At 42.2% G+C, this 14,781-nt stretch overlaps 1 protein-coding gene across 2 annotated transcripts in view; it reads right to left on the reverse strand.

Moving 5' to 3' along the window:
- The window catches only part of LOC120933683, a 207,750-nt gene extending 193,601 nt beyond the window's left edge, over positions 1-14,149 (reverse strand). For both annotated transcript variants that reach the window (XM_040347023.1, XM_040347022.1), the window contains exon 1: positions 13,722-14,149. In XM_040347023.1, the coding sequence (XP_040202957.1) occupies positions 13,722-13,806 (85 nt within the window). In that variant the 5' untranslated portion in view covers positions 13,807-14,149. The remainder of the gene's footprint in view (positions 1-13,721) is intronic.
- Positions 14,150-14,781: the final 632 nt, after the last annotated feature.

The raw sequence follows: 14,781 nt of genomic DNA on the forward strand, positions 1-14,781 counted from the left end.
CAATCGATAAACGCTTATTGCGATATATTTTTTTTACCAAAAATAGGTAGAATACGTATTGGCCTAAACTGATCTTTTTTGGGGATTTTTATTATAGCAAAAAGTAAAAAATATTGATTTTTTTTCAAAATTGTCGCTCTATTTTTGTTTATAGTGCAAAAAATAAAAAAACCGCAGAGGTGATCAAATACCACCAAAAGAAAGCTCTATTTGTGGGGAAAAAAAAAAAGGACGCCAATTTTGTTTGGGAGCCACGTCGCACGACCGCGCAATTGTCAGTTAAAGCGACGCAGTGCCGAATCGCAAAAACTGGCCAGGTCCTTTGCCTGCATAATGGTCCGGGTCTTAAGTGGTTAAATGTTCAGACTATTTGTTTAGCAAAAAATAAAAATCCCAGTGGGGATTCAATACCACAAAAATAAAGCTCTGTCTGCAAAAAATAAGAATTAAATTTGGGTACAGCGCTGTATGACCGCGCAATTGTCACTCAAAGTGTGACATCGCTGAAAGCTGAAAAGTGGTTAATATTTGTGTAATTGTGTATGGAACATCTCAACATTGACCCTTTGTAGTTATAGTGATGATACATCTTCATATTTACCCTGGCACCACCAATTTTCTTTTTTTTTACATAAAGCTAAAGAGCATACAGTGGAACCTTGGCTTACGAGCATAATCCATTCCAGGAGAATGCTTGTAATCCAAAGCACTCGCATATCAAAGCGAGTTTCCCCATAGAAGTCAATGGAAACGAAGATAATTCTTTTCACATTGACTTCTATTGCATGCAGTACCGCATGTGGCCAGAGGTAGGGGGGGGCAGAGAGACTCGAAAATAGTCGGAGACCGCTCGGATGCACTTGGAAACCCTCGGGAATGAGTGTTTGAGTATTTCTGAGTGTTTCCAAGTGCATCCGAACGGCTCCGAACAGCACTGAGTGTCACCTGCGCCCCCCGCACCTCTGGCCAAATGCAGTACTGCACACCGCAGAGGCTTGAATCATGCTCGTTTTGCAAGAGACAATGCTCGCAAACCGAGTCAGGATTTAACAAAAATAATAGCTTGTATTGTGAAATGTTCGTTAACCACGTTTCTCACAATCCGAGGTATTACTGTATTTCTTTAAGAGGCTTGCTCACTCTTTATCCCTAAACTGTCCACACATTAAAGCGGAGGTTCACCCATGGAGAACACATTTTCCCCTTAGCTTCATGCTCGTTTTCTCTAGGGGAATCGGCTATTTGTTTTAAAATATGACCTGTACTTACCGTTTACGAGATGCATCTTCTTCCGTCGCTTCCGGGTATGGGCTGCGGGACTGGGCGTTCCTTCTTGATTGGCAGTCTTCCGAGAGGCTTCCGACGGTCGCATGTATCGCGTCACGATTTTCCGAAAAAAGCCGAACGTCGGTGAGCAGGCGCAGTATAGAGCCGCACCGACGTTCGGCTTCTTTCGGCTACGAGTGACGCGATGGATGCGACCGTCGGAAGCCTCTCGGAAGACTGTCAATCAAGAAGGAACGCCCGCTCCCGAAGACCCATACCCGGAAGCCGACGGAGAAGATGCATCTCGAAAACGGTAAGTACAGCTCATATTTTAAAACAAATAGCCGATTCCCCTAGAAAAAACGAGCATGAAGCTAAGGGGGAAAAAAAAACGAATTGGGTGAACTCCCGCTTTAAGCATTTTTTTCCCTGCAACCATTAGTTGAAGGAAAGAAAATTGCTCAATTTCCTCATCAACACTGAATGTGTTGATGGGGGAATCCCTCCCACGGAGCTTTTTGTATTTTGACAGCAGGTTTCCCAGACCTCAAAATACAATCATCCCTGTCGGCGGCTATAATCCAATGACAAAACCCTGACAGGCTGGTTGTACTGGTGGCTGGTTGAGGTAACTTCAGTACAATCAGCCTGCCCAATCGAAATTCGGCGAGTAGTACTGAACTGGATTAATTTTGCTCTCTCTATGACTGGCCATAGTTACCAGCTGAGTTATTTATATTTTATTATCATTATATTTTATATGTGTATTTATACTTTTTAGCATCCTTTGGATCTTTTTCAAATTTTGCCAAACAGATTTTAGTTTTCACCGCTTAAAATGGTTTTGCAGAGAACAGCCCTGATCCTCCTGCTCTGGGGTCACTTGCTGGTGCTCCTGGCTACTCCACCTTTCTGGGTGCCCCTTAGCAATCCACTTGCGTTGATGTTGACTAGTAAGGATGAGCTGAACACCCCACCTCTTCGGTTCGCACCAGAACTTGCGAACAGGCAAAAAATGTGTTCAAACAAGCGAACACGTTAAAGTCTATGGGACACAAACATGAAAAATCAAGTGTGTTAATTTTAAAAGCTTGTATTCTTTTTTTTTTTTTTTCCAATCAAGTTTAATTTTATTATGAAAAGTAGATGGTACATCAGATGTTATACATTAGATAAATATCAATACATTGTGATATAGAAATTCATATATTAATAGTACATTACATTCTAACAATACTTAGGTTCCAATGAAGGGATTACTCTATAGTCAGAGGTATAAAAAACAAAATTAAAGGAACAAACCCCTGTTTTTGTAAATCGATCCATCAGAGGTCTAATAATTATACTTATACTATATACTCCAAACTATCACCCAATATAATTCGAAGTCATGGCAGTCTATAGCAGTGATGGCGAACGCGTGGCACGCGTGCCGCTCCCGGCACGGCAAGCTGTTTTGGTGGGCACGCGGTGACAATGCAGAAATGTCAAAGAAAAAAAAATTAAATCGTCAACCGCAACTAGAAACTACATTTCCCACACTACCCTGTGCTAGCGGTGACGTGTCCGAGTGGGCGTAACTTAGAATGAGCGCCCGGAGGTCACGTGTTAGCTTGCTACCCAATGAAAGCTCTCAGATCATCCACTGCCTGACGTGCTGCTGGGCGTGACTGGGAGCATGAGGAGAAGACGCACGGCGGGAAAGAGCTGCAAGACTCGTGAAGCCATCTTCTTCATTGCGCAGTTTGATTCAGCTGCAGACAAAGGTAAGAATACTTATTACTCGAATACTATTTAGACATGGGATACCTGGGTCGTTTTATGACGTCTATTATGGGTTGCCCTGCTAACATCACCCAATCTAAAATGTAAAATTTTGCTGAACAATTACTTTAGCTAATCTCGCTGGTGGGTGTTCTGACAGTTGCTGACTGACTTGGGAAACTTTGTTCTGCAAACATATTACCCCCCTCATTGCTGTTATTGGGTCTAGTTGTCCTTTGCAAACATATTACCCCCCTCATTGCAAATGACACCTATGCCCAATAACAGCAATGAGGGAGGTAATATGTTTGCAAATGACACCTAGGCCCAAAAACAGCAATGAGGGAGGTAATATGTTTGCAAATGACACCTAGGCCCAAAAACAGCAATGAGGGAGGTAATATGTTTGCTGTTATTGGGCATAGGTGTCATTTGCAAACATATTACCTCCCTCATTGCTGTTATTGGGCATAGGTGTCATTTGCAATGAGGGGGGTAATATGTTTGCAAATGACACCCAGGCCCAATAACAGCAATGAGGGGGGTAATATGTTTGCAAAGGACACCTAGGCCCAATAAAAGCAATGAGGGGGGTAATATGTTTGCAAATGACACCCAGGCCCAATAACAGCAATGAGGGGGGTAATATGTTTGCAAAGGACACCTAGGCCCAATAAAAGCAATGAGGGGGGTAATATGTTTGCAAATGACACCCAGGCCCAATAACAGCAATGAGGGGGGTAATATGTTTGCAAAGGACACCTAGGCCCAATAAAAGCAATGAGGGGGGTAATATGTTTGCAAATGACACCCAGGCCCAATAAAAGCAATGAGGGGGGTAATATGTTTGCTGTTATTGGGCCTAGGTGTCATTTGCAAACATATTACCCCCCTCATTGCTGTTATTGGGTCTAGGTGTCCTTTGCAAACATATTACCCCCCTCATTGCAAATGAGGGGGGTAATATGTTTGCAAATGACACCTAGGCCCAATAACAGCAATGAGGGGGGTAATATGTTTGCAAATGACACCTAGGCCCAAAAACAGCAATGAGGGAGGTAATATGTTTGCTGTTATTGGGCATAGGTGTCATTTGCAAACATATAACCCCCATCATTGCTGTTATTGGGCCTGTGTCCTGGCCTATGGACAACAATGACACACTTTTTTTTTTTTTTCATTTTAGCCCTTTGGATTCTTCTTTGCAATTCTTGTAGAATCTACAGCAGCTTCCAGACCCAGCAGAGCGGTGTCAGCAGCGGCACAGCGCGACTTCTTGTTTCACAGGACATTGGACGATTTGAGCTTATATCTGTCTACATTAAAAAAAGTAAGTTGCTAAGGGTCACATCTGGCCCCCGGGCTACGGTAGTTTCCTGTGTCCCTATGGACAACAATGAAAACATATTTTTTTTTTCATTACAGCCCTCTCTCCGGGATTCTACTTTGCAAATCTTGTAGAATGTACAGCAGCTTTCAGACCCAGCAGAGCGGTGTCAGCAGCGGCACAGCACGCCTTGTTGTTTCACAGGACATTGGACGATTTGAGCTTATATCTGTCTACATTACAGAAACGTAAGTTGCTAAGGGTCACATCTGGCCCCCGGGCTATGGTAGTTTCCTGTGTCCCTATGGACAACAATGAAAACATATTTTTTTTTTCATTACAGCCCTCTCTTTGGGATTCTTCTTTGCAATTCAGAATCTACAGCAGCTTCCAGACCCAGCATAGCGGTGTCAGCAGCGGCACAGCGCGACTTCTTGTTTCACAGGATATTGGACGATGTATATCTGTCTACAAAACCGTGAGTTGTTCTACCTTTTTTGTGAAATGTTGCAATAATATTTTTGGTATAGGTAGGTAGGGATAGATTTGTATTGGGTGCTTCATCCATCCTTATTTTATACATTTTGTGTTTTTTGTAGACATGAACAACCAAAAATGAGTACATCAAAAAAAGCAAAATTAAAAACAGATAGTGGAAGATCATTCCAAGAGACCTGGACACAGTCATTTGGAGTGATTGAACGCAATGGGAAAGCGTTATGTGTTCTGTGTAGTGAAAGTGTGGTATCTCGCACATCTAGTGTCAAACGTCATTTTGATACCAACCACAAAAGTGTTGCCGAACTTGGTGTAGCTGAAAGAAAAGAGTTTCTTGATGGGAAATTGAAGAGATATCACTGCCAGTATCGTAGTTTTTGCAACTATCTTTCTAAAACAAATTATCTGGCAAATGCCAGCTTTGAAATTTCACTGTGCATAGCAAAACATGGAAAGCCCCTCTCTGATGGCGATTTTATCAAAACGGCCATGTTGGCTGTGAGTAATTCCCTTTTTCATGAATTTCCAAACAAGGACAAAATTAAGCAACGAATCTCTGAAATGCCACTTAGCAGAAATACTGTTAAAGATAGAGTCCTGCGTATGGCAAGTGATGTTAGTCAGCAGCTCACCACTGACTTACAAAAGGCAGCCTGTTACTCCATGTGCTTGGATGAAAGCACAGACATAAATAATCATGCAAGGCTAGCAGTAATTTTGCGTTATGCTGTTGGTGACACCATGAGAGAGGAGCTCATGAAACTGTTGTCTTTGCCTGGAAGAACACAAGGGATAGATATCTACAATGCTGTGATGGAGGCTTTTGTCTCACAAGACATAAGGCCAGAAAAAGTGGTTTCAGTTACTAGTGACGGGGCACCTTCCATGGTGGGGGTAACATCTGGTTTCATACAGTTTTTTGTCAAAGAAGCAAAGCACCCAGTCATTCAATTTCATTGTATTATACATCAAGAAGCTCTTTGTGCCAAGGAAAGCAGCAAAATATTAGACGATATCCTCAAGGATGTCACAAAAATGGTGAATTACATCATGGCTCGTGCTCTTAATTTTCGACAGTTTCAAGCACTTCTTGATGAGGTACAGGCACAGTATAATACTTTACTTATGTACAATAATGTATGATGGCTAAGCAGAGGACGGGTCTTGGAGAGATTTGTAGCCTGTTTGGATGAAATTAGGCTGTTTATGAATGACAAGGGGCAGGAATATCCACAGCTCACTGATATGACCTGGCTCACCAATCTCATGTTTTTTACTGATTTTACAATACACTTTAATGTCCTGAACAAAAAACTGCAAGGTTTAGGGAAAACGGCAGAAAGAATGTTTTGTGATATCAGAACATTTGAGAGAAAACTGCAGGTTTTTGAAAGAGACCTTGAAAGTGGGCAGCTGAAATATTTTCCCATTCTAAAAATGCATTTGGAAAATTCTACAACATTTACAGACAATCCAAACCATCAAGAAATCTACAAAGAATTTTCTAGCATTATAGCAGTTGCAAAGGAGAATTTTGGCAACAGATTTGTACAGTTCCGTAAGATGGAAACAACCCTGAGTTTTCTTACTTCTCCAGATAAAGCCAAATTAGAAGAACTTGATCTTTCCTGCTTACACTGGTTAGATTTAGAAAATTTGGAAATGGAGCTACTGGAATTTCAAGAAAGCTCTATCTGGAAAAATAAATTCTCTGACCTGCGTGCCACTCTTGAAAAGATGGAGTGTGAAGGGATGACCAAAGACAGCACAGTTGCTAGTTCAGAAAATGAAATACTTAAAGTGTGGAATTCTCTGCCAAATAATTTTAAGGCAATGAAAACACTTGGGATTGCTTTCCTTACTTTGTTTGGGTCATCCTATGCTTGTGAGCAGCTGTTTTCAGCATTGAATTATATCAAATGTGATGCCAGAAATAGACTAACAGATGATTTGAGTGCTGTATGTGTTGCTCTCAAACTAACGGAGTATGAGCCAAGGTTTGACAAGTTATCAGCATGCATACAACAGCAAAAATCACATTAATTGTGCAAAAGCATCCCAAATCTTTATCAACGCCCAGCCAAGGCATCTTTAAAAATGCCCAGCAATGGCATCTTTAATAATGCCCAGGCAAGGCATCTTTACCAATGCCCAGCCAAGGCATCTTTAAAAATGCCCAGCCAAGGTATCTTTAAAAATGCCCAGCAATGGCATCTTTACCAATGCCCAGCCAAGGCATCTTTACCAATGCCCAGCCAAGGCATCTTTACCAATGCCCAGCCAAGGCATCTTTAAAAATGCCCAGCCAAGGTATCTTTAAAAATGCCCACTGCTCTGCTGGGTCTGGAAGCTGCTGTAGATTCTAATCTACAAGAATTGCAAAGAAGAATCCAAAGGGCTAAAATGAAAAAAACAAAAATGTGTCATTGCATCTTTACCAATGCCCAGCCAAGGCATCTTTACCAATGCCCAGACAAGGCATCTTTACCAATGCCCAGCCAAGGCATCTTTAAAAATGCCCAGCAATGGCATCTTTAATAATGCCCAGGCAAGGCATCTTTACCAATGCCCAGCCAAGGCATCTTTAAAAATGCCCAGCAATGGCATCTTTAATAATGCCCAGGCAAGGCATCTTTACCAATGCCCAGCCAAGGCATCTTTAAAAATGCCCAGCAATGGCATCTTTAATAATGCCCAGGCAAGGCATCTTTACCAATGCCCAGCCAAGGCATCTTTAAAAATGACCAGCAATGGCATCTTTAATAATGCCCAGGCAAGGCATCTTTACCAATGCCCAGCCAAGGCATCTTTAAAAATGCCCAGCCAAGGTATCTTTAAAAATGCCCACTGCTCTGCTGGGTCTGGAAGCTGCTGTAGATTCTAATCTACAAGAATTGCAAAGAAGAATCCAAAGGGCTAAAATGAAAAAAACAAAAATGTGTCATTGCATCTTTACCAATGCCCAGCCAAGGCATCTTTACCAATGCCCAGACAAGGCATCTTTACCAATGCCCAGCCAAGGCATCTTTAAAAATGCCCAGCAATGGCATCTTTAATAATGCCCAGGCAAGGCATCTTTACCAATGCCCAGCCAAGGCATCTTTAAAAATGCCCAGCAATGGCATCTTTAATAATGCCCAGGCAAGGCATCTTTACCAATGCCCAGCCAAGGCATCTTTACCAATGCCCAGACAAGGCATCTTTACCAATGCCCAGCCAAGGCATCTTTAAAAATGCCCAGCAATGGCATCTTTAATAATGCCCAGGCAAGGCATCTTTACCAATGCCCAGCCAAGGCATCTTTAAAAATGCCCAGCAATGGCATCTTTAATAATGCCCAGGCAAGGCATCTTTACCAATGCCCAGCCAAGGCATCTTTAAAAATGCCCAGCAATGGCATCTTTAATAATGCCCAGGCAAGGCATCTTTACCAATGCCCAGCCAAGGCATCTTTAAAAATGCCCAGTCATGGCATCTTTAATAATGCCCAGGCAAGGCATCTTTACCAATGCCCAGCTAAGGCATCTTTACCAATGCCCAGCCAAGGCATCTTTAATAATGCCCAGCAATAGATCATTAGACTCATCCTCTGCTTATGTTCAATAATGTCTTTTAGCTATGCAAAGTATACTGTGCCTGTACCCATCACAGCATTGTAGATCTCTATCCCTTGTGTAAGCAAATGCATCTTTACCAATGCCCAGCCAAGGCATCTAATGCCCAGCCAAGGCATCTTTACCAATCTTTACCAATGCCCAGACAAGGCATCTTTAAAAATGCCCAGCAATTGCATCTTTAAAGATGCCTTACCAAGGCATCTTTAATAATGCCCAGCAAAGCCATCTTTGGAAATGCCCAGCAAAGCCATCTTTGGAAATGCCCAGCAAAGCCATCTTTGGAAATGCCCAGCAAAGCCATCATTGGAAATGCCCAGCAAAGCCATCTTTGGAAATGCCCAGCAAAGCCATCTTTGGAAATGCCCAGCAAAGCCATCTTTGGAAATGCCCAGCAAAGCCATCTTTGGAAATGCCCAGCAAAGCCATCTTTGGAAATGCCCAGCAAAGTCATCTTTGGAAATGCCCAGCAAAGTCATCTTTGAAAATGCCCAGCAAAGTCATCTTTGAAAATGCCCAGCAAAGTCATCTTTGAAAATGGCCAGCAAAGTCATCTTTGAAAATGCCCAGCAAAGTCATCTTTGAAAATGCCCAGCAAAGCCATCTTTGGAAATGCCCAGCAAAGCCATCTTTGAAAATGCCCAGCAAAGTCATCTTTGAAAATGCCCAGCAAAGTCATCTTTGAAAATGGCCAGCAAAGTCATCTTTGAAAATGCCCAGCAAAGTCATCTTTGAAAATGCCCAGCAAAGCCATCTTTGGAAATGCCCAGCAAAGCCATCTTTGAAAATGCCTAGCAAAGGCATCCTTACCAGCGATCAGCAAAGGCATCTTTACCAGCGATCTGCAAATGTATCCTTATCCAAAAATACATGCACAAGTACAGTTGTTGAGAATCTTTTTCAATAAAAAAAAAATGTTTAATAGAAAGCTCTGTTATTGTGTTTTTCTTTTAAAACAAAAGCTGTTAATTAGTTTGGACAAGTGTACGAGTTGATTTTTCTAAACGAAAACCTTGGTATTCATGTTTAATTGCAGTGTTGGCACTTCAAAAAAAAATTAGGTTTTGTGTTGGAGTTTGGGCACTCGGGCTCAAAAAGGTTCGCCATCACTGGTCTATAGTATTTGTCAAATCATAAGCAATACCATTTGACCTGTTAAGAATAATTAAATTCTATACCTCCCACCCCTAATCCTTCAAACACATTAGAGTCGAGTCGTTTCAACCAATGTATAGTTTACCATTAATTCATTTCATCCCCCATTGCCAAAATATTTTCATATTGAGAATTGGAATGGATAAAATGAAAAGATAAAGATTGAATAAACAACCATAAACTTTGTCAAACTGATATTTCTGGATTATTTAAAAAAATATTTTGACACCAGAAAATATCGTCAAACAACCATATCTAGAAATTGTCTGAGGAAATGAATCCACCTCCAATATACTCTCCACAGGATCCATGAGTCAAAAGATATTATATCCAGAAATTCCAGTTTATCCAAATTGATCATTAAAAGCTTATATTCAAGTTATTGGCATAAAAAGTGTTTGGGGACCCGGGTCCTGCCCCAGGGGACATGTATCAATGCAAAAAAAAAAGTTTTAAAAACTGCAGTTTTTTCGGGAGCAGTGATTTTAATAATGCTGAAAGTGAAAGTAAAAAAATCCTTTAAATTTCGTGCCTGGGGGGTGTCTATAGTATGCCTGTAAAGTGGCGCATTTTCCCGTGTTTAGAACAGTGACACAGCAAAATGACATTTCTAAAGGGAAATAAGTAATTTAAAATTGATCACGGCTGTAATAAATTGTAGGGTCTCGGCAATACAGATAAAAGTCATTGAAAAAAAGGCATCAGTTCCCCCTCCCCCAGTCCATTACCAGGCCCTTTGGGTCTGGTATGAATATTAAGGGGAACCCCGAACCAAAATGTAAAAAAATTACATGGGGTTCCCCCAAATTCCATTCAGGTCTGGTATTAAGGGGAACCCTGTGCCAAATATTAAAAAAAAAATGGCTTAGGTGTCCCCCTCAAAATCCATACCAGACCCTTATCCAAGCACACAGCCTGGCAGGCCGCAGGAAAATAGGGGGGATGAGAGAGCGCCAGGCCACATGCCCCTTTTTTCGGTCGGGCGGCGCGAGTTGGATTTACATAATTTACATTTTTTTATTTTTTAATAAAGGACTTGTCCCAAGCTGTCTCTTGTCTTTTTTTAAATGTTTGACACTTTCTTGCGAAATGGTAGGGGTACCCCATTACCAATTCAAATAGGGGGGCCGTGATCTGGGGATCCCCTTGTTAAAGGGGGCTTCCGGATTCCAATGAGCCCCCACCCACAGACCCTCTCAACCACCAGGCAAACGTTGTGGGGATGAGACCCTTGTCCCCATCAACATGGAGACAATGTTTTTTGGGGTCAGACCCCAAGGCATCCTCCCCATGTTGCGCGCATGTGGCCTGGTACGGTTCAGGATGGGGGTGCTCTCTCGTCTCCGCCATATTTTTTTTAATTTTGGTGCAGGGTTCCCCTTAATATCCATACCAGACCTGAAGGGCCTTGTATGGAATTTGGGGGGACTCCCACGCAATTTGTTTTATTTTGGTTTGGGGTTCCCCTTAATATTCATACCAGACCCAAAGGGCCTAGTAATGGACTGGGGGAGCCAAGACATTTTTTAAATGACTTATCTGTAGTGCCGAGACCCAACAATTCATTACAGCTGCGATCAATTTAATATGACTTTTTTCCATTAGAAATGTCATTTTATGCAGGGACTGTTTTAAACACAGGAAAAATTAGCTACTTTACAGGCATACTATAGACACTGCACAGGCACGAAATTTAAAGGAATATTTAACGTATATTTTTTCACTTTAAAGCATTATTATAATCACTGCTCCCGAAAAAACTGCAGTTTTTAAAACTTTTTTTTACATTGATACTTGTTCCCTGGGGCAGGACCCGGGTCCCCAAACACTTGTTATGACAATACCATGCATATAAGCCTTTAAAATGAGCACTTTTGATTTTTCATGTTAATCTCCCATAGACTTTTAACGGTATTCCGCAGCTTTCGAATTTGCCGCAAACCATGCATAATGTTCGCTATTCGGCGAACACCCGATGTTCGAGTCGAACATCGGGCTCATCCCTATTGACTAGCATGGAGTGCAGACTGCCACCTGTAAAATGTACATGCTTGTCTGAAGAATTGGTGATAGTCATTGCTAAACATGAATTTAGCTGGCAGAATGTTGTGCAAGTGGCTGGCACTTTTGACATCAGGATTCAACAGACCTCACCATGTTATATGCATCACTAGGGAAGCCCAGGAGGACCTCAGAGTATGGCTACTGTTCCTTGCAATGTACAATTTTTGTTAACCCATGTGGCATTTTTCGGCCCAGTCAAACTCTGATCTGCAGCTTTTCCCTTTGGGTCCGATATGGTTTTTAAGGGCAATCCCATGCCAAAATGTAAAAAAAATGACCTATGGATCCTACCAAAATCGATAACAGACCTTTATCCGAGCATGCAGCATGGCAGGTCAGGAAAGGGAGGTGGCAAGCAAGTGCCCTTCTCCTGAAGCATACCAGGCCACATGCCCTCAAACATGGGGGAGTGGATGCTTTTGGGCTGAGCCCCCTACCTCAAAGCACTTTGTCTCCATGTTGATGGGGACAATGGCCTCATCCCCACAACGGTGGACAGTGGTTATGGGGGTTTGAGGGCAGGAGGCTTATCGGAATCTGCAAGCCACCTTTTGTTTCTGCTTAAAATCCATATCAGACATGAAGGGCCTGGTATGGACTGGAGGGGGGGGGGGCACACCTTTTTTAAACCTTTTTCTACTGCCGGGCATTCTTTTTTTTGCATTCATCTGTCAGTGGGGAAGCCCGCCGGGAGATGATTAGTCATGGTTGTTAAGGACGCAGGCAGGCGGCTTCCCGGCCTGCTGCTTTACAACCTTAGCTATTTCTTCACAGCGCCCCCTGTGGCTAACCCTCAAACTCCAATTGTCATTTTCACAATAAACAATGCATTTTAAATGCATTTTTTGCTGTGAAAATGACAATGGTCCCAAAAATGTGTCAAAATTGTCCGAAGTGTCCACCATAATGTCGCAGTCACGAAAAAAAAAAATCGCTGATCGCCGCCATTAGTAATAAAAAAAAAATAATAATAATTAATAAAAATGCAATAAAAACTATCCCCTATTTTGTAAACGCTATAAATTTTGCGTAAACCAATCGATAATCGCTTATTGCGATTTTTTTTACCAAAAATAGGTAGAAGAATGTATCGGCCTAAACTGAGGAAAAAACATTTTTTATATATTTTTGGGGGATATTTATTACAGCAAAAAGTAAAAAATATTATTTTTTTTCAAAATTGTCGCTCTATTTTTGTTTATAGCGCAAAAACTAAAAACCGCAGAGGTGATCAAATACCACCAAAAGAAAGCTCTATTTGTGGGAAAAAAAGGACGCCAATTTTGTTTGGGAGCCACGTCGCACAACCGCGCAATTGTCAGTTAAAGCGACGCAGTGCCGAATCGCAAAAAGTACTCTGGTCTTTGACCAGCAATATGGTCCGGGTTGTTAAGTGGTTAAAGGGTAGTTAGTATTTCTGATCAATGTTTTTAGTTGTTCGTAAAGTGTGGAACAATTCATTTTGTTGACCAACCATATCTTAATAGCCAACTCAGGCCCCATACACACGATAGAATTTATCCGCAGATACGGTTCAGCGGACCGTATCCGCGGATAAATCCTCTCTAAGATTTCAGAGGATTTCAATGCGATGGCGTGTACACACCATCGCATTGAAATCCGCGCTGAAATCCTCTGCCGATGACGTGTCGCGCCGTCGCCGCTATTATGACGCGGCGACGGGCGCGACGCTGTCATATAAGGAATTCCACGCATGCGTCTATTCATTACGGCGCGTGCGGGGAATCCCTTTGGACGGATGGATCCGGTAAGTCTGTACAGACGAGCGGATCCATCCGTTGGAATGGATTCCAGCAGATAGATATTCTGTGCATGTCGACAAATATTTATCTGCTGGAAATCCATTCCAGGGGAGATTTATCTGCGGATAAATATCCGTTGGCGTGTACACACCATAGGATCTATCCGCAGAAACCCATTTGATGGGATTTATCTGCGGATAGATTCTATGGTGTGTATGGGGCCTTATAGAGGTCAGACTCAGAATAGATATGTGACCGTTGGGTACTCACCCTCCGTCATATTGTCTCCATTCACTGCACAGAACAAGGTGACCCCATGTAGAAGGACGAGAGGTAAAAGTAGACGGACTTCCATCCCTGTAGACACCGAGAAATGAGAGAACTGATGAAACCGATGATGGAAGATGTTCTAGTAGAAGGATGCGAGATGTTATCAGAATTGGGTGAAGTCTCATCATATCTGGATGGATGCCGATCATATCTCACAACTGTGTATATCTGGTGATGGTGATAAAAGATGTTTTTAAATAGTTACAGTTGGAATTGTTCTAAGTGTCTTGTAGTCAGCTGATGAATAACTGGTGACAAATCGTTCATGTCCCTCTCAGGCGATCAATATATGTCTAAAAGGCTAATTCTTCTTCAGATAAGTCTTCCTTATTTAAAGAGACTCTGTCGGGTCTCTAAAGAAAATAAAAAGGTAATTCCCTGTTATATAAGGGACAGTAAACACACAGCTCTTCAGTGGCCTGGTTCTACAACCTCCCCTCTGTTCCAGGGCTGAATCCTCCAATACTCTCTTTAGCATTCAACACCTCCGGGAGTCTCAGATTCCTGTGTCCCCCGATGCATTTCCTGGTTCAATCGTTTGACCCCTACATCACTACAGGACACAGCAGAGATGTACACTCCATTATGTACACCTAATAAAGGCGGGACCCCCTTTTGCCTTCATTCTTCGTGGCATAGATTCAACAAGGTATTGGAAACATACCTCAGAGAATTTAGTCCATATGGATAAGATAGCATCAAGCAGTTGCTGCAGATTTGTCGGCTGCACAGCCGACAAATCCACCACAACCCAAAGGTGCTCTATTTGATTGAGATCTGGTGACTGTGGAGGCCATTGGAGTACAGTGACCTCATAGTCCAATGATGAGATAATTGGAGCTTTGTGACATGGTGCTTTATCCTGCTGGAAGGAGCCATCAGAAGATGGGTACACCGGAGTCCTAAAGGGATGGACATGGTCAGCAACAATACTTTGGGTGTAACGAGTGGTTATTTGAGTTATTGTTGACTTTCTATCATCTCAAACCAGTCTGTCTAT

Source organism: Rana temporaria, chromosome 3, assembly GCF_905171775.1.
Source record: "Rana temporaria chromosome 3, aRanTem1.1, whole genome shotgun sequence".
Classification (NCBI taxonomy): domain Eukaryota; kingdom Metazoa; phylum Chordata; class Amphibia; order Anura; family Ranidae; genus Rana; species Rana temporaria.